At 53.1% G+C, this 18,429-nt stretch overlaps 7 protein-coding genes across 7 annotated transcripts; 3 read left to right on the top strand and 4 right to left on the bottom strand.

Annotated features, from left to right (window-relative positions):
* Window positions 1–1,007: 1,007 nt before the first annotated feature.
* PG997_003716 (uncharacterized protein) lies at window positions 1,008–2,330 on the top strand (the record flags this gene model as incomplete). The annotated part of the gene is made up of 2 exons (XM_066808031.1): window positions 1,008–1,642; window positions 1,700–2,330. 2 exons carry the CDS (start codon window positions 1,008–1,010, stop codon window positions 2,328–2,330), a joined length of 1,266 nt encoding a protein of 421 aa, XP_066671649.1.
* A 60-nt stretch (window positions 2,331–2,390) lies between these two features.
* Window positions 2,391–2,862, top strand: PG997_003717 (uncharacterized protein; the record flags this gene model as incomplete). Its single annotated transcript, XM_066808032.1, has 2 exons — window positions 2,391–2,523; window positions 2,675–2,862. The coding sequence occupies 2 exons, from the start codon at window positions 2,391–2,393 to the stop codon at window positions 2,860–2,862; spliced, it is 321 nt and encodes a 106-aa protein (XP_066671650.1).
* A 1,318-nt stretch (window positions 2,863–4,180) lies between these two features.
* Window positions 4,181–8,933, bottom strand: PG997_003718 (WD repeat domain-containing protein mip1; the record flags this gene model as incomplete). The annotated part of the gene is made up of 4 exons (XM_066808033.1): window positions 4,181–4,406; window positions 4,468–8,099; window positions 8,293–8,314; window positions 8,368–8,933. 4 exons carry the CDS (start codon window positions 8,931–8,933, stop codon window positions 4,181–4,183), a joined length of 4,446 nt encoding a protein of 1,481 aa, XP_066671651.1.
* Window positions 8,934–10,490: 1,557 nt separating this feature from the next.
* Window positions 10,491–12,121, bottom strand: PG997_003719 (MFS general substrate transporter; the record flags this gene model as incomplete). The annotated part of the gene is made up of 2 exons (XM_066808034.1): window positions 10,491–11,650; window positions 11,755–12,121. 2 exons carry the CDS (start codon window positions 12,119–12,121, stop codon window positions 10,491–10,493), a joined length of 1,527 nt encoding a protein of 508 aa, XP_066671652.1.
* Window positions 12,122–12,751: 630 nt separating this feature from the next.
* PG997_003720 (uncharacterized protein) lies at window positions 12,752–13,726 on the bottom strand (the record flags this gene model as incomplete). Its single annotated transcript, XM_066808035.1, has 1 exon — window positions 12,752–13,726. One exon carries the CDS (start codon window positions 13,724–13,726, stop codon window positions 12,752–12,754), a length of 975 nt encoding a protein of 324 aa, XP_066671653.1.
* An 840-nt stretch (window positions 13,727–14,566) lies between these two features.
* On the top strand, window positions 14,567–15,307 carry PG997_003721 (uncharacterized protein; the record flags this gene model as incomplete). Its single annotated transcript, XM_066808036.1, has 1 exon — window positions 14,567–15,307. One exon carries the CDS (start codon window positions 14,567–14,569, stop codon window positions 15,305–15,307), a length of 741 nt encoding a protein of 246 aa, XP_066671654.1.
* Window positions 15,308–15,989: 682 nt separating this feature from the next.
* On the bottom strand, window positions 15,990–17,809 carry PG997_003722 (uncharacterized protein; the record flags this gene model as incomplete). The annotated part of the gene is made up of 4 exons (XM_066808037.1): window positions 15,990–16,443; window positions 16,491–17,176; window positions 17,262–17,587; window positions 17,677–17,809. 4 exons carry the CDS (start codon window positions 17,807–17,809, stop codon window positions 15,990–15,992), a joined length of 1,599 nt encoding a protein of 532 aa, XP_066671655.1.
* Between the last annotated feature and the right edge of the window lie 620 nt (window positions 17,810–18,429).

Here is an 18,429-nt window from a genome sequence, read left to right on the forward strand (position 1 = left end):
TTCTTCCTCACCACACCGTTTGAGACTCAACAGTGCAACTTGGGAAAGGAGTCATGGAGAGCCGAGGACGTCCAGGCGCAAGTGTGTCACAAGCTTCGAGCTAAGGCAGCTCAAAGAACGGGGCGCGCCTGACCGTGCTATGACGTACACGGGGTAAGCCATGCTTATAAGCATAACACTACGGGTATCTATCTTCTTAGCCAGTATACGGCAGGCACATGATCTCCAGAAGCCCTTATCGATTGGCTGAAGCTCATGGTCCCTGCATATCGCTCTTATCGCACCCTTGCCCACCCTGATCTCCAGAGCTATGGGTCTTGGTATCGATCTGCTGCTGCTACGTACATGTACTTACTCGACGCATTGGAGCGATCTCGGAATACCACTGCAATCTCCCGAGGCACTGAATCTTTTGCCTTTGTGTGACCAGACTAGAATAGATTTGCCTACCGAAATATGCACGTCGGATGACAAGACATCCAACCAGAATCTTCTGCATCATTGGCATTAGATAGGTATTGCAGGTTCGACCGCTGCTATTTCCATTGGATGTAACCTGAGCCCAAGCGATTGGTGGTCGCAGTCTTATCTCATCTCCGGTGCAACCTCAGGTTATCATCCCAGCTCCTCAGGCAGGTAATGACCTGCAACTACAACGGCGGCTGCAACTGCGACTTCTCCAATTGGAAGCCAGAAAATACGCAGTACACTCCCACGGATGGAAGCTACGACGCAATGCAGCCTTGGCACTTGGAAAGGTCGGTCGGCCGACTCGAGGAGGGCTCTCGGCTTGTCCAAGACGAATGGTTTTGGATATTTACTTAGACTGCGGCCGCCCATTTCCTCCCACCTTGTGTAGTCGATCGAGAGGTCTGGTATCAATATCATAGACAAAAGACTGAAGACTGCTGCGGCTGCTGCATGTTCTTCACTTCTGACGTTGCCTTGGTCTGTCGTCGCACTGCCTGCCCCCTCATTCTTCCTCACATCTCTGCAGTCTCGTCAAGATGCGCTGGGCCGTCCATGCCTCGGCTCTTTTCCCTCTGCTTCACTTCTTCCGACCGGCAGGATCTGCTGCCATTCCCCGTGATGATCGATGCCGAGAAACCAAAGTCGCCATTCTGGGTGCGGGCGTCGCTGGCATCACAGCGGCACAAGCATTGTCCAATGCCTCTGTGACAGACTTTCTCATCGTTGAGAGAAATGATTACATCGGAGGCCGTGTTCGCCACACCCAATTCGGCGTTAATCCCAAGACCAAGGCGCCATATACAGTGGAAATGGGAGCCAATTGGGTCCAAGGTCTGGGGTCCAAAGGAGGACCCGAGAATCCAATCTGGACCTTGGCCAAGAGATACGGACTCAACAATACATTTTCCAACGAAAGTTCCATCTTGACCTATGACCAGAACGGTTACGAAGACTACACTGATGTACTTGGCGCCTACGAGAAGGCCTACGGCGTTGTAGAGCAAGATGCAGGATATATCCTCATGGGCAACCTGCAAGACACGAGCATGAGAGCCGGTCTAAGCACGGCGGGCTGGAAGCCAAAGAAGGACATGAGAATGCAGGCAGCCGAGTGGTGGGCATGGGATCTGGAAACTGCGCAAACCCCCGAGGAAAGTGGCTTTCTCTATGGGTAAGTTTTTCAGTTTGCCCATATTCTCTTGTGTCCCAGCTAACAAAAAACCTCGAGAATTACGGGGTACAACCTAACGTTCTATCAATTCTCTGAAGAGAACAACTACGTCTGGGACCAAAGAGGCTACAACGCTTTCGTCATTGGCGAAAGTCAGACATTCCTGAGTGCTAACGACAAGCGTCTTCTGCTCAACACTACCGTCAAATCCTTGGCTTATTCAGACCAGGGAGTCACGGTCAAGACCCAGGCTGGTTGCATCAAAGCAGATTATGCTATCGCAACTTTCTCTGTAGGGGTGTTGCAGAACGATGCGGTCACGTTCGATCCTCCGTTGCCGCGTTGGAAGCGTGAGGCCATCGATCAGTTCCAAATGGGCACCTATACGAAAATCTTCTACCAGTTCAATGAGACCTTCTGGGATCCGAATACACAGTATTTTCTATATGCTGACCCAAAGGTTCGAGGCTACTATCCAGTATGGCAGTCACTTACCGGGCCGGGGTTTTTGGAGGGCTCCAATATCATTTTTGTCACACTCGTCGGAAATGAAGCCTACAGGGTAGAGCAGCAACCGGACGAAAAGACAAAAGATGAGGGTCTCGCGGTCTTGCGTTCAATGTTCCCGGACAAACGAGTGCCAGAACCGGTGACGTTTTACTACCCACGCTGGAGTTTTGAAGAGTAGGTTGATGCCCTTGGCTTTCCAGGTGCAGATGATTACAACGCTAACGGTCAGTTTCCAAGGATGACATTTGGCTCCTATTCCAACTGGCCAGTAGGCATGACGTTGGAAAAGCATCAGAACCTGCGTGCCAATGTTAACAGGCTATATTTTGCTGGGGAGGCTACCTCGGCGCAATATTACGGCTTCTTGCAAGGTCAGTGGTTTCGGACGCTCCTCTCTTCCTGTCCTCCTATTTGCCACTTCTCCGGGGTTTGTATGCTATTGCTTGCATATATCTCCCCAATACCACCTGAGACCTGCATATGATTCCCTGGAATAACAATACTAACACCCATGATCGATAGGTGCCTGGTTTGAGGGCCGGGCTGTTGGGGAAAATGTAGTGCAGATGATGAACAACCAAACAAACTCCACTGGCAATATGACCAGATATGAAGTACTGCATGGAACTACGGCTTTGGTCGAGTACACTCCAGCAAATGGCTGGCCTGCAAGCACCTTGCCGAATTTCGGGGCTGGAAGCGAGGCATGATCGTATGTCGGTTCTACCCCCTTCGATATCTGGCGAAAAGATCATTTAGTGCTCTACCCACTTACATATAGTACCCAAGGCCATATTTGTACCTTTGTGAGCCAATAATCAACTTGAAGAGAGAGATTGCTTCCCCTGGGCCCCAAGAAGCGCACCAAACAGATATCAACGCGCCTATCTATAGAATTAGATTAGCCGACATAAGATGCGTTACTGTTCTTATTTCCTACACTCGTTTCTCCAACGTCTCCATATACTTCGACCAGAGGTTCTAGATACTGCCCCAATTCAGTAAGGTACCAGTCTTGACTTAAAGTGCTGCCACTCGGTACTTTCGATACTTGAACATGCTTTAGTCAGACCATCAATGTTACTGGCATGACTTGGTTACATTTGAGTTCATTCGGCTGAAACCTCCATGCTAATCTATACCACGCCTCAACTCTTTGGTCTCAACCTAATGGACAACCTTATCACGACATAACCTTCTGGATAGTATACATGATAACTAGTTTGAGTAATATAGGGGGTCTGCGCCACCTGCGCCCCTTTCTCTTTTGCGAAACCCTAGGTTGTCCTTTGAAAGGACACTGCAGCCCAGAAACTCAAAAGACTAGGTAGATAGCAACGAAAGGAAAGGCAAGGAGTGTGGCGGGCGAATACTTACCCAAGGCGCCTCTGGTTCCTCGTCTGCAGGCAACGAGAAGACCAAATTCGCCCGGAGGAGCGATTTCGGCATGGATCGTTCTATTAAACCAGCTGCAGGAGATCATGCATGTAAAAAAGGCTATTGGCCAAGTCATTCTGAGAGGGTTAGTACGCAGACCAGTATGCTCTATCCTCAACCTGGCACGGGGTACCAAAAACATTAAAACAAAGCTTTTGTCAATGGACGCTTATTAGAATTTTGTTTTCATTATGAGTATTACGCTGGTATATGAATTTCTTGTCTTCAGCTCTAGAAACCTCGGGTTTATACTCGGGGATGCGAAACCCAAAGCCTCCGCCAGAACACCGAGAAAAAAAAATTAAAAGAAGGCCTACCCATGAGGCAACGGGACCGCTGTGGTGAAATTGATCAACCAAATACACGAACGAAAAGATCCTGAACTCCGAACGGATCAATATACACTTCGTCAATATGCCCCTCATGATGTCAACAAACTACCCCGGGAAATGCTCAAACGCCAGGAGTGTGGGGGGTTTTCGGAGCCCAACGCTTGTCCCCCCCTCAACGATGAAACTGCGCCGGCAGCCAGGGTCAAATACATGTCCGAATCCGTGTTCAGTTAGATGATCGCCAATGAATCAAATGCTATCAAAGAGAGTTGAGATACGCTTGGGGTGTCTCCTGGGCGCACGTGAACAAGTTAATGTGGTGGTCGCCTCGTGCGGCGCAACCCAGAATCATGCGATGAGGATGGAAAGCGGTAGTGGAGATTGGTGCGCCACGACTCTGTTGCAAGAAGCTGGAATAGGGCTCCATGCGAGACAGTTCATGGCCATCAAAGTTGAAAACCTTGACGCAATGTGCAGAAGTACCGCTGCGAGATTAATTAGTGAGAGAATATTACGAGTTACTAGGGGAGGGGATGGTCAACTTACACAGAGAACACAGGCAGATGCTCGTGAGTGCTTGCCGTGCGGAGGGTATCCCTGGTGGTTTGCACAACTTTGAGAGGCGCATCCATTCGAATATCCCAGAGCTTAACCTTGCCATTGCGACTGGCAGTGAGCAGCTCCCGCTGGCCACCGCGCTGCATGTGGACACTCTTAATCCACTGCCTATCCGAGTCGTCTTTCCACTTCTTGACCATGGACTCCTGAGACTTCAGGCGCGTGTCAAAGACTCGTACAGCACCGTCGCCAAACCCAGCGACGAAAATGTTACCCGTCATCTGGTCCGAAGTGATGGATGTGACGCATGAGCCTGACCGTGCTGGAATATCCGCAATGCAAGTCTCATATGCCGCCGCCCATACACGAATGACACGGACATCGCCAGCCACTAGTACCTTGCCGGTGACTTGCTGCCAGTCGAATACCATGCCCGAGTTGACGTTGCTGGGGACCATGTGGGTGAGTGCTCTCCAGGAGGCCGCAAGCTCAGTCTTCTCCGAGTCATAGTGGCGGTAGATACGTATGACGCCATCCGAAGAACCAGTCATCAGGAATGCCGTGTCATCTTCGTTGATGAACTTCATATCGCTGATCTTGGAACCCTCGGGATTTCCATTGGAAAAGCGGCCAATTCGGTGCTGTTTCTTCCAGTCCCAGATGTTGACGGTATTACCATCATCGGCGACGGCGAGGTGATCTTCGAACTGGTGGAATGTCATCTTTGCTGGCTGGGCGCCATTGTTCATGATCGCAAGCTGGTTGTTCCACTTGTGAGTGCCAGCGTAATGTTTCTGCGGTTGAGTTTCTCTGAGGATATTCTCGTTCCGAGATCTTCTCCACAGGCGCTCGTTGTATTCGGTACTGCCGGGTTCTTCTGCCTCAGTTGGCTTCATCTGCGGTTCGCGGAAATACTCAATAGACCAGTCCAGGAGCGTGCTCTTCAATGGTAAGGTTGGCAGTTCTTTCGCGCTGCGTTCCTCAAACCCACCAGAAACAGGCTCCTCGGTCACATGATAGTGGCTCGCTATTGTGGAAGGGTCATTTTGCTCCTGGGGTGCTATCCACTCGGCAGCACTACGAAACTTCTGAGAGCCACTGCGGACGAGACCAGGAGAGGCCAGGGGTGGGGACGGATAAGGCCTATCTTCAGCGCCCCAGATGCCTGAGAACAGAAGACTTGCTGTACGCTTGAGGAGACCAGGCGAAGGCTCCGGGGCCGATATATCCGCGGGGTTCGAATGCATCATGCTGTTTCTTGAGGTGGACGCCTGCTTCCTGTGGCCTTGGCCTCCTGTCTTCCGTACCCGCCTTTGGATATTGTCCATCAAATTCTTGGCTTGAACACTGACAGGAGAGTCAATTAGGGCCTGGTGGACGTAGTCCACGATGATGGTGGCATCCCTTTGAACTTCTGGATGAGGATCCACGGCCAGTATCAGGACGTGCTTCCAGCAAGCGGCGAAAACCGTATTGTGCGAGAACCCTTGTACTGCCGGGTTGATAGTGCCGTCCGCATTGCGGTTCTCTTGTCTTGCGTAATGAAGACCTAGCTTGTAGTCCAGACCCTCATTCTGAGGTGGATGGACAAGGTATTCTTTCTCTTCCATAAGTTGCTCGTAGGCAGCAACAATAAACTTACTATCATACCGCGGTACGAAGTGTGAGAGGAATACTACCAACTCTTTGCGAACCAAAGGACTCCCATCATTGGCCATATCCAGCAGGGTCCAGGCAATGGACTCCTCAATGCGAGCAACCTCATCGGTCAAGTCGGGAATACCCAAGAAGGTCGTCAAGGCATGAACGACAGAGGCTCGGACCTCGCAACAAGGGTCCTTGGTTAAAGTAGATAATTTCAGGGGGGCATTCTCTCTGATGCCTCTCCACTTTGCCTCCGGGAAGTCTTGCCACAATTGACTGACGCAGAGGCAAGCCCACTGCCTCAGAAGTGGATTTTCCTCGTTTCCGAGGTGCGCCAAGCACGATGACATGATCTCAGGCTTTTCAGAATTGTTGCTCTGATTGCAAACCACCTGCCCTGGCCTGTATCCCTTGCAGAGCATCGCCAAGATGAAGGCGCACATCGCCTTGTGCTCATCGTTGGCGACGACAAGGCCTTCTGACGGCCTCATAATCGCAGAGAAGTAGCCGTAGCCACTATCTTTGATGAGATCAGGTTGACACGAAATGTCAACAGCCAGTATCCTGGTCCAAATATAAACCATCACGGGCTTCAACTCATTTGCGGCTGACTGAAGCAACTTCAGCACATACGGGAAGATTCCGATGCTGAGTGCAAGCTGAACAGCCCAAGGACCCAAGTCTAGGAATCTGCTCAACAGGATAAGAGCTCGTACTCGATGCTGTTGGCTCAGAAGGACCTGGAGCACCACTGGTAGTTGCTCTGGTGGGTTTTGTGCGTTTGCATTGCCCCGGGCAATATATACTTCGAAAGCAGTGAGCTGTTCAGTGAAGAAGGTCGAGCTCTGGTATTCGAACTCGATTCCTTCATGTTCTTTTCGTTCAAGCATCGGCAGTTGAGCCAATGCGAGGTCGACGGCTAGATCCCAGCTCTCCCAGAGAGGGTGCTGATGTGTATCAGGCAGTTCAGGATATGACTGGGGGTGGCATCCGTATACCATCATAATACGCTGTGCCAGGATGAAATTGCGAAACAAAGCAGCCACCATAAGGTCTTGTCTGAAGAACTTGCGGAACAGATGCCGGGGCAAAGAAGTCCAAGCTATCGTGTCGGTGATGGCAGTGAATATCCAGTTGAGCTCGCCAAGCGGTGTCCGTCTCTCTTGAAGGCGGCCAGGCAACTTCTTGGCTCTTTCTGGTGTGAGATTCGTCTTTAACGGGTTTTGCAGAACGAAATACCACAATGCCATCTCTATGGGTGTAGTTAAGCAAGCTGTAAATAGATCGGCAGGTAGTTTAGGATTTGTCGGCAAGTTCTCTTTGGCGGCACAAGCTGCCAAATGCAAGTACGAGCGGAACTTGACCTTCTCGTAGCTTGGGTCAGCAGCGGCCGCGGTTTCTTCCTCTTCCTCGTGTTTCTCAACGAAACGATGATAATTAGTTAATATGTTGCCAGCCTCGGAGCAATCCCATACAAAGATGGTGGGGGCTTGGAGCCAATGTTGTAGGTCATAGAGAGACACCGGGATGTATTGGGTATAGTTCTTATTAAACACCCAGATCTCTCCAGAGCTGGTTGGCTTTGGAACGCCATGTCCGTTGTAGTGCAGAAGGACTCGCTCGTCCTTGGCGTTTCTCCTCAATGAGATGCAGAACTTTTTCGTTTCTTCCACTGAAGGATCCAGGTACTGTTTGTATCTCGTACGGACCGAAATATTTTCGTATTGGTTTTGTAGAGCCTTGCCGATGTTCTCGAGCGCCTTCTGGCCGTAAGGATCGGTCCATGCCTCTAGTTTCGCGCCAGGGTTCGTTCTTAACTGGTCAGGCGGTTCAACACCGATATTAAGGCAGACTGCAAGGGCAGCGGAGACGGTCTTCAGGCGATCTCGCATGCGCCAATCCTCGATGGTGTATCCTGGTGACTTGGGATGGCCAGTAGTTTCGTGGCGTTTGTCGGTGTAGTACATGTACCAGTTCTGTCAGAAAAAGTCAGTATATCCAGTTCCAATCAGGCTACCAAGTGCTCTCGAGTAGATAGAAGGTGACGAGCGCTGCGCTGGCGAAACCCAAGCCAAATCAGCCAAAGCGTAGAGCAAAGTCCACGCTCTCACAAGACGGTAGGTTTGAACCACGCAACACTCAAAGTGTTGAAAGGTTATTAACACCAACAGGTATCCATCTCCTTCTTCGACTTGAACGACGGGTGGTGCTGGGATTCCCCAGCAGAGGCGAAGAGCTACTCACATTTGCCAGCTGAGAGATGATATCCTCTGACTGGTAATGGTCTTCAAAACCATGGCGCGCGCTCCATTCGTACACCTCTTCATCTGACAGATCTGCCTCTTCATGCCGAGGAAAGTGCTCGCTCTTGGAACGCAGCAGGGGGGTTTTGGCCGGCGTCTCGGCTGTTCGCGGTCTGAGTCGTCAAATGATGTAGCGATTGAAACCCGAGGTTTGTTTCCGGGGGCGCTGGAAGGTCGGCGATCGCCATCCTGGTCCGTGTCGTCCTCGTAGACGCCGTTGGGTTGCCCATTTGCAACATCGGACGCTCGCGACGGCGGCGGCTGCTGCTGGTATTGCGCAAATGCGCTGCTACTCGACCCGGGATGCGACGGCATGGCGGAGGGAGCCACTGGTGTAGGTCCAAAGCGTGCTGCTCGGGATACTGAAGCGCCCAGGTTGGAAACGCGTCGGTTGTGCTGTGATGGAGAAGATTGCGGGTTCGACGAAGTGGCTGGTGGTGGATGATGTAGCTGGTGCTGGTGCTGTTGGTGGTTCAATCCCCTCCCATTATGTGCGACGGCAGACATAATGCATATTACTGCAATGAAGAATATCGATGCGCATGGCACAGCATCGACGATGCTGCAAAGGAATACGTACGGACGGCAGCTCTCTTGCCTGGTACCGAAGTAGAGAAGTCGGTCGCGGATTGCTGCTTGGGTGTTGAGCAGATGGCCGCTGGGCTCTGGGCTCTTCTGGGCTCTGATGCTTCTCGCTCTCTCTCAGGCGTGGTTGGTTGGACCGAGCCAGGCAGCTCTGCAGCAGGCGCAAGGGCCGTGCGTGGAACATGTCACTGGCCGATATATTCAATTAGCTCTGAGCAGCTTATGCTCCAACGCGGGTTTGGAAAGCCCCGCACCCAGCCAGTCGAATCAGCAGCATCATCGTTGACCGTAGGTATGTATCGACATGCATGTTCAAGTGCCTGAAAGTGTTGCATTTTCTATATGCATTTTTTATGTAGTATATTGATTCAACTTTACAACATTCATTTCATCGCCTTCTTTTTCCCTGCCAGAACGCCAAGTATGCTCAGGCTCTGTACCCTACCAAACATAGTCCGCAAGCCGATTACACATGCTGAGTTATCCGCCAGTTCCACTCATTGAACAACGATAAGGATGTTGTGATAGCTAAAGTACCTACATACTTACCTAAGGGAAGAAATGGGGCAGATGCCGCAGACCATATTAGGTGAGCAAGAATCGGATGAGCAGTTCGTACAAAACCAGGTATGGAAGGCATCCTTACTCAGTATTTCATGCTCAACCACCATTGAACACAAGGAACGACTGCAGTCATTCAGTGTTGGGTAACGTCGAAGGTTTTGACATTCTGGGGTGAGCTCCACCAGTTAGACCTAAAAAGGCCATCTTTAGTTGAGTCGAATAGCGCTAATAGTCAAGCGGCCACTGACAGTTCAGGTGTCAATCATGCTGCGCAGTGCTGTGGAGGCCAGTTTAACTGGGCCATTCGACCTCTTGACTTCTCGTACCTACAGGAAGTACGCATGCTCCTTTATGTTGCTCTGCAAATATGTAACCCTAAACCTAAGCAGCGACACAATGGCATTCTATCCAAGGAAACACAACTCTTGTACATCTCCTCGCAACAGCTTTGGCCCAGCAGCAATAGCCATGTGATGATGAGTGGTGTGTCCAAATCCTCAGCCGCAAACATCATTCGTATCTGAGTCGTCAGCGAATTGAGTTCGAAGTCTGGGGAAAGTGTGGGCATCAAATGAGACACTTCGAAGACCTTGTCTCACCCCCGGCCCACGAGAAGAAGCAACCAGCAGTTCGTGGCACCGCTGCACCATGGCATGCCAGTCGTCATTCTACAATAAGGGCAGCAGGTATGCGACAGGCGGGGTTTATCGACTCGGGTAAGCATCAATCATCAATCTATCTAATGCGATTACAGAACATACAGCCGATACATCGTATCTATCGCCTTGAATATCTTCAACTTTGAGTTGCAATAGCGAAACGATATATGTTTTCTTGGAGTGCAATTTAGGCTTCCTGGACGAGCTTAAGAAATCGACTTGCCAACCAAGCCTACTAAGTATGTAGGTAAGCTAGCTATATGATGTAACGGTACCCATTCGCAACAGCCCGCTGTTCCTCCTCCGTGAGGCGGCACATGGCCGCCGCATCGCTCGGGTCGACTTGGGTGGCCAACATTTCAAAGTGTCGGTTGCGACGCTTCATCGTGTACCGTAGCGTCAGGATGCAGGCCATGCCAAGAGCCTGAAAGGCCAGGAGACAAGCCCACGACTCGCGGAAGTAGGGCTCGTACTTGTCCAGCCAGAAGTAGTTGGCGAAGAGCGAGGCGACGTTGGCGCACGTGTTGGCAATGCCAATGGCCGCGGCGCGCTTCACCCGCGGCTGAACGATGGTCGAAGACAGCCATGTGTATGTCGTGGAATAGATCCCGAACGTGCCGGCACAGACGAAGAAGGTCAGCGCGTATCGCGCCCATTTCTGCTCGCCCAGTGCTATGAGGCACACTGTCGCTGCCATGGCCACAACTCCAGAGACGATTGCGTGCGGTGATCGCTTCTGCCGCTTGTCCGCGTCGAATGCAAACCCAATGGCCCAGAAGAACGAAAACAGGTAGGGAGGTGCGGTCAACAGGAGGACAGTAGTGCTGTTCTTGAAGCCGATCTGCTGGATCAGAGTTGGGAAGAAGTGCGAGTAAGAGATGGACGCCGTCGTGGCCATCTGGAGGCACGCAAAGAGCCAAACCCGGTGGTCCTTCAAAGCCCATGCGATGCCCTGCCAGATGGTCACCTCGTCCTCGCCAGTGCCATCTTCGTTGCCGGCGTCTGCAGCTAGACGACCCTGTGCAACAACTTTCTCTTCTTCGCTGAGCCACTTAGTGGTCCCTGGATAATCAGGGATGATGAAGTACCCAACGACCCCAACAACGACAGTAGCTAGCCCCTCCAGAATGAACAGCCATCTCCATGCAGCAAGATGCCCAACGCCGGCCATTCCGGAGAGGATACCGGCTGAGATGAGACCCGCGAAGGAGTTGGACAGCAACAGGCCACACACGAGTAGAGCCATGCGCACCCCCAGCTCTTTCTTCGTGTACCAGCAGCTCAGGTAGTAGATCGCGCCAGGGAAAAAGGGGCTTCGACCAAACCCAGGAAGAACCGAACAGTAAGGAGCCCAGCAGCACTCGAGGTCGCTGCAGTGCAACCACTCACGATAGCCCATGTCACGATGACCCCAGGCTAAGAAGCAGCTCGTTAGTAAGACTACCGCTGGATCCTCGCGTCCGGGTTACAATGGCTCACCAGAAATATATGAGGCTGAAACCTGCTCATCATTATCGTACTGGGCAGCTGCATGAAGATATACCCGGCGGAGAAGATGCTGATGGCGGTCTGGTACATGGCACCCTCGACATGAGTGTCCTCCTGCAGGCCGTAGAGGCGAGCCTGGGTGATGGAGTTCCGGTCGAGGTAGTTGAACAGGTAGATGATGACGACGAAGGGCATCAGACGGGAGTCGATCTTGCGGACCAAGCCTCTCTCCGTCTCTCTGGCAAACTCGGGCGTGTAGGACCTGTAGGTGTCCATGAAATTTTTGGGGTCAGCGTCTTTCAAAGGTACGGCGGTGCCAGCGCCGACCTCGTTCTCAACATGGCCTGCATTGATCTTGATGTCTAGATCGTCAGACAGGTCGTGGGCCCGTATCGACATGGTAGGCAACGGTAGACAAGGCAACGAAATAGCAGAAGATAAAATCACGTATCTTGAACCGTGAACTTCTTCAGGTCGAGAGGGATGGGAAAAGGATGCTGGAAGAATGGATCTACTACCAAGCAATATTCAAGCACTGCTTGGCTCCGGGGGGCCAAGACCTCTTGATATACTGGATCACAAAAACAAGCAATATTACCCCATGATTATCTCCCCCACATTCCCGTTTCCTGGTATTACAACCCCAAGCAGGTTCTCCGCATGGATAGTGATGATGCGGAGAAAGGCCTATGGAAAGCCCCTAGTGCGGTCAGGAGGGACACGAATCGGATAATGCCCGAGGCTCTTCCCTGTCACATCGCAGGCCATCCGCTCGCAAAAAGAAACCGTAGTTATGCGGATTAAGGCTCCTTCTAGATTGGGCTGGACTGGAAAACGGCACATCGTCTATCCCATTAGTTGCATGCATGATATTACTCGTAGTACGTCTTCCTCCCATAACAACGAAGTGTTAGGCGTGGACTAACACACCCAGCCTCATGTCTACGTCTGTTGGTTATGTACATTGGCTAGCGAGCATTGCGGATTGACTACACATTGTATTGATAGCATACATGGTATATACAGCCGTTACTTTTCTAGGCTCTTCAGGTAATTGTACGTATTGTTGACCGCGCCCAGCGCCGACATGAGCTGCGCGTCGTCGGTGGCCGCGCCGATATGCGGCGTACTGACGACATTGGGCAGCTTCCACAGCGCGCCGTAGCGCTCGGCCGTTGGGGGCTCCTGCTCGTGAGCGTCGAGCCCGGCGCCCCAGATGCGGCCCTCCTCGAGGGCGCGCCGGAGGTCCTCCTCGTCGACGATGCCGCCGCGCGCCGCGTTGACGAGGATGGCGGTCCGCTTCATCGCGCACAGCTCCGCGTAGCCGATCATGCCGCGCGTCTCGTCCGTCAGGGGCACGTGCAGCGTCAGGACGTCCGCGTCGGCCAGCAGGTCCCGGTACGCGGGGACGCGCGTGTGCGGGATGTCGGGCCAGGCGCCGGCGGGCAGGTAGGGGTCGAAGGCGACGATGTTGGCCGCGAAGCCGCCCTGCAGCATCTGCGCCACCTTGCGGCCGATGTGGCCCATGCCGACGATGCCGACCGTCTTGCCGAACAGCGTCTGCCCCGTGCACGTCTCCTTGGGCACCGGCCCGCGCAGCTGCCGCGCGTAGATGGAGGGGATGTTGCGCGCGACCGCCATGGCGAGGGCGACGACGATCTCGGCCACGGCTTGGGCGTTGGCGCCTGGCGTGTTGAGGATCTTGATGCCGCGGGCGTCGCAGGCTTCCTTGTCGATCTTGTCGATGCCGACGCCGTGCTTGCCGACGGCTATCAGGTTTGGGCACTTTGCGATGTCATCTGCCCTCAGGTAGGAACTCCGTATTAGAATGGCTTTGGCCTTGTCTTGCCAGCCGGTGAATTCCTTATCTGTGTTCAGAACCACGTTAAATAATGATTTGGCGTGCTCAACAGCTTTGGGGTGGAAAGTGTCGATAAGGTAGACCGTCGGCTTGTCGCTACTGGCTGCCGCCCTTGTTTCGTGGTCATCTATCATGGGTGCCATCGTGAACGATCTCAGATGAATATGCGCTTCACAACAGTGCGTCGTGGAGATAAGCAGCAAAGTCGAATAGTTCGATATATCAAAGCTGCATGTCAGTGAATACCAATATGAAATTGCCCAAGTTAAATGCAGACAGTTGTTCGAGGACGAATGCCTTCCTCCGATGGCCCGGGACGCGGTCTCGAGAGCCTCCGGAACCCCATTTCATGCTGGTGGTCACGGATTCCATTCCGGTCCAGTAGAGCGGCACCGAAGATGATCCCATTGAGATTCAAGTATTCCGAGGCAACTTGTGGCAACTCTGTCAGATCGCGGGGGAAGATATTCTCGTTGGAGAGCCATCGGACATCCCCCGCTTACTCGTTTCTCTCCACATACTCCACCCCCAGAGGTTACCACGAGCTGGGTTAGGGGTGTGGGGGTACGGAGCCCAACCCCTTCGCATGGATAATGACAAGAATTCAGTGAACGAGAGCATGGTGGTTGCAATTAAACCCCTAACCATCGCCTCCTATACTTCGAAAGAGTCTACGACAGCGGACTTGGTGCTAGCATGGAAACGCGATATAATACCTCACCAGCCATGTTCTACTCCGCCTGTCTCGTTGCGATAACTATGATATCGCATAGTTCATCGGCTACCACATCCATCTTGACACAACCTACAGAGGACACCACTTTCGCCGCGAGGATGGCTGAGAGGATCACCCCACCAAACTCGTGGGATTCCCACGTCCACTGCTTCAACCCAACCAAGCACCCTTTCAAGCCGAGCCGTTCCTACACGCCCGAGGCCGCCCCTTGAGCGCGCTAGTCGCGAGCACCTACGCGGACCGCATCATGATGGTCCAAGCCAGCATCGAAGACGGCCCGTGGAATCTCCTCGACAACCTCGAGGAGGGCCGCGCTCGGTACCCCGAGAAGGACTTCCGCGGCACCATCTTCGCGGACCCGGAGCCCGAGCGCGCGCTGGAGACGCTGCTGGGACCGGACGACTTCGCCCGCTTCCACGCGGCCGGCGTCCGCTCGATCCGCATCCACGGCTCCTACGGCGGCCAGGGGGACAACACGACGTGGGTGCGGGAGCAGTTCCAGCGGGCCGCGCGGCTCGAGGGCGTCGCGCGCTACGGCTGGAGCCTCTCGGCCCAGCTCTCGCTGCGCATGTGGGCGGCGCTGGCCGACTTCCTGCTGCACGACGAGGAGCTGCGTGGCGTGCGTATTATCGCCGACCACAACGGTAGCGCGACCCCCGAAGACGCGTTGTCGCCCGAGTTCGAGACGTTCTTGGGCTTCTTGGCCGCGGGCAGGGTCAGCGTCAAGATCGGCGCCCTGCACCGTCGGGCCCCGGACGATATCCGGCGCATGCAGACCGTGGTGGAAAAGATGGCGGCGAGCGGTGCTGGAGGTATTGTTTGGGGTAGTGATTGGCCCCATGTCGACAGCACTCAGACGGGCGAAACACCGTCACCTCCGTTGCCAGTCGATACGGCGGAGGAGTTGCGAGCGCTGAAGTCTTGGCTGTCGGAGGATGAGTGGAATAACATTTTTGTCGCGAATCCAGCTAAACTCTTCGATACCTAACTCAAAACAATGCCATTAATACAATGGCAAACCCTTAACGGACCTGTTTGTCTTTGGAAAGGGCTGGTTCATCGCCCTCACCGTCGTCGTGATACAATATACGTCCCACGTGGTACTCCGACTGACCAAATAGAAGCATCTCCAGCAACCCAGTTACTGATTGGGCCATGGATCATGGGGTTTGGGCCTGGTTAGAGGTGGGTTGTCGTTTAGTGTTCTGTCCGGGGAAGCGGGGCTGGGCCCGAATTTCTTCCAAGTACCCCTGAAATCTCCACATCGGACATCGCCCGATCCCCGGATTTGGAGATTGGCGGTTCTCGACAGATCCACTTAGACGGTAACCCTAGCTTTGGAGAGAGAAGCAGGGTGGATCATGATAATATGAAGTCGTTCGTAAAACAGCAATATCATTGTGAGTAGTTAAGCCTCATCCAAGAAACCATCCCTTCTCGTATGTATTTATACTGCGAGCTAGCTGACCGTTGATACTAAGGACATAGGTATAATTATCAACCCGCTTAAATTCAAGCGACAAATTGTAGTCTGATAATGGATTGATGATAAAACATGATGTTGCTGGCTTGGGAGCCGTCCAATCTCCATCCAAGTCCTATTTAGCAAAACCCAACCTTCAGGGCTTTTTTAGCCCATCTAATGATGGTCCATTCCCGTGTAGTTCCACTCATTCCACGTGTTTGGCACGTCCGGCGGCAGACTCTTCCGCCTTCTCCTCGTCCAGCTCGATCTCCTTCTCGGTGCGAAGCTCCTGCTTCAGGTCCTCCACCTTGGGGTACGCAATCTTGTGGACCTTGTACCACGGCTGCTCAAACATCTTGTCCATGCTCTCGAGCGAGCGGCCGGCCGTCTCGGGCATGGCGAAGAAGACGTAGACGAGCGAGACGACGCAGACGCTGCAGAAAAACACAAAGGCGCCGTAGCGGTCGGTGCCGACGAGCAGCGACGGCATGGCCCGCGAGCAGCCAAAGTAGTTGGCCCAGTGCACCGCCATGCCGACGGCCACGTTGAGCGACCGGATCCGCAGCGGGAAGATCTCGGCCGAGACCAGGTACGGGATGGAGAACCAGCCGATGCTCCAGGCGATGGCGTGGAAGTAGATGGCCACGATGGCCATCCGGCTGGCCGCCAGGGCGGAGGGGTGCTCTCGATCCTTTCGGCGCTCCACCCGTTGGTCGCGCCCAAATACGCGCCAATGTAGGCAAGAGTGAAGATTTGCAGGGAAATTCCCGTCATGAGCGACCGCCGGCGCCCGATGAAGTCGATCATGAACAGTGAGAAGAGCAAGACCGAAACGAACTTGACAATCGCGTAGATCCCAGTCGCCAGGAAGCTTGTCTCCGTGTTGGATATGCCAAGATAGCCAAGGATGGTCGGACTGTACTGCGTGATGCCGTTGGCGCCCGACCACTGGCCGAAGATGTGACAGAAGAACATGAGGAAGAAGCGACGACGGTTCTCCACGTTGCCAAAGGTTTCCTTGACCAGGTCAAAGAAGCTGCTGCCAGACTTGACTTCGAGCTCAAGGTTCAACTGGTGTTCCATGTTGGCAAACTCGGTTCTCACGTACGGGTGGTCCTCCGGCAGACGTCGGAACTTGACCAGAGTCGAGAGGGCTTCCGTGCGTTTGTTCTGGGCAAGGAGGAATCGTGGGGTTTCGGGGGTCAAAGTGCATCCGACGAGCCAGATCACTGCAGGGACGAGCTGTAGGGCGGTAGGGAGCATCCACTGCTTCTGTGTTCCAGCAAAGCTCTTCGTCACTCCATAGTTGATGAAGAAGCCGAACACCACTCCTAGTTGCTGACAGCAGGCATACTGGACGGTCAAGAGGCCTCTGATGGACTGTGGAGCAATCTATGCAAAGAGTATATTAGCAAAGCTGAATTGAGTTCAAGGCAGACGCTACCTGTAAAGACTGAATTGGTCTCTCTTGGCTTACCTCAGCAATGTAGACGGAAGGAATCACCGTCGTCGCACCAATGCCCATGCCGGTGATGACCCTAGAGGCATAGAGCGCCGCAAGGTTGCCGCCTGAGAAAGTCTGGCCCAGAACACCAGCAATGTAGAACAATGTAAGAATCTGGAAGGTGAATTTTCGCCCTAAACGCTGAGTCATGTATATGCAACTGAGGCAGCCAAAGACGGCGCCCGCGGTGGCAATGGCGACTATCCAGCCCTTGGTGTTGGCATAGTCCTTTTCACTCAAGTGGTCCAGGCCGAACCTCTTCTTGAACGACGGCATCACAACAATAGAGGCGATGTTTCCTGTTCATCCGCATGGATAGTTAGTAAAGAAACTTGAATTTAGGTATTGAAGGTACAGTATCAAGAATGGCAAAGGCTTCAGAACATACCCTCGTCAAAGCCCTTGGCCACCCCTGAGAAGCTCCAAATGCAAACGCATGCTACCAAGTAGAAGTTGAATATCTCACGGGGGCATTCTTTGATGGCCGCCTTGGTGGCTTTGATGACATTGGTATTCCCCATGTTGTCGATAGATTCCGGGGGCCAAAAGCTTGTCGGTCTTTTTGTAATTGGCAACAGCTTGGCCGAATAAGCTTGCAAAGGCAGAAGGGCTTTATTGAGTCTTGTGGGCGCTCAGGGTCTTCATATAGTGCTCAGAGCCCCTATGCTCCCTCGCTCGTGAGAAGCTTATACCGAGATTCTGGTCGATCTGGGCACTTCACCTTAGCTCGTCCTTGGCTTGTGGGGTAGTGCATGGTCGGCAAGATGAATGAATGCCTGGGACTCTGGGGTAGGAAGGAGGAGTCGAGTGGGTCGCGGTGTATGTCCGCGGTTCCGAAGAGCGGTAACGTCGGAGGCATGCCGCATTCAACGCTTGTTCTCGAGTCTCGGGAGCCTGGTCGGGTTCTCTTGTGTCGAACATGGGCATGGGAGCCTGCAAGAACGGCTACTATATGGCGCTAGCGGAAGAAGTCTTCGACTGGGCCGGCGCCACGGTTTGAGTGCTACTACATAGAACTCGTGGTACCAGCTGACAATGGGTGTCTACGTTTCATCGAGTCTTATCTAAGGGTCAATCAGTCTTCACGGATCATGGGTACCGGTAGGCATGTTGACGATTCAGGAAACAATCTAGCCATTTG

Source organism: Apiospora hydei (genome assembly GCF_038363865.1).
Source record: "Apiospora hydei strain CBS 114990 chromosome Unknown utg000004l_segment0_segment0, whole genome shotgun sequence".
In the NCBI taxonomy this organism is placed as follows: Eukaryota; Fungi; Ascomycota; class Sordariomycetes; order Amphisphaeriales; family Apiosporaceae; genus Apiospora; species Apiospora hydei.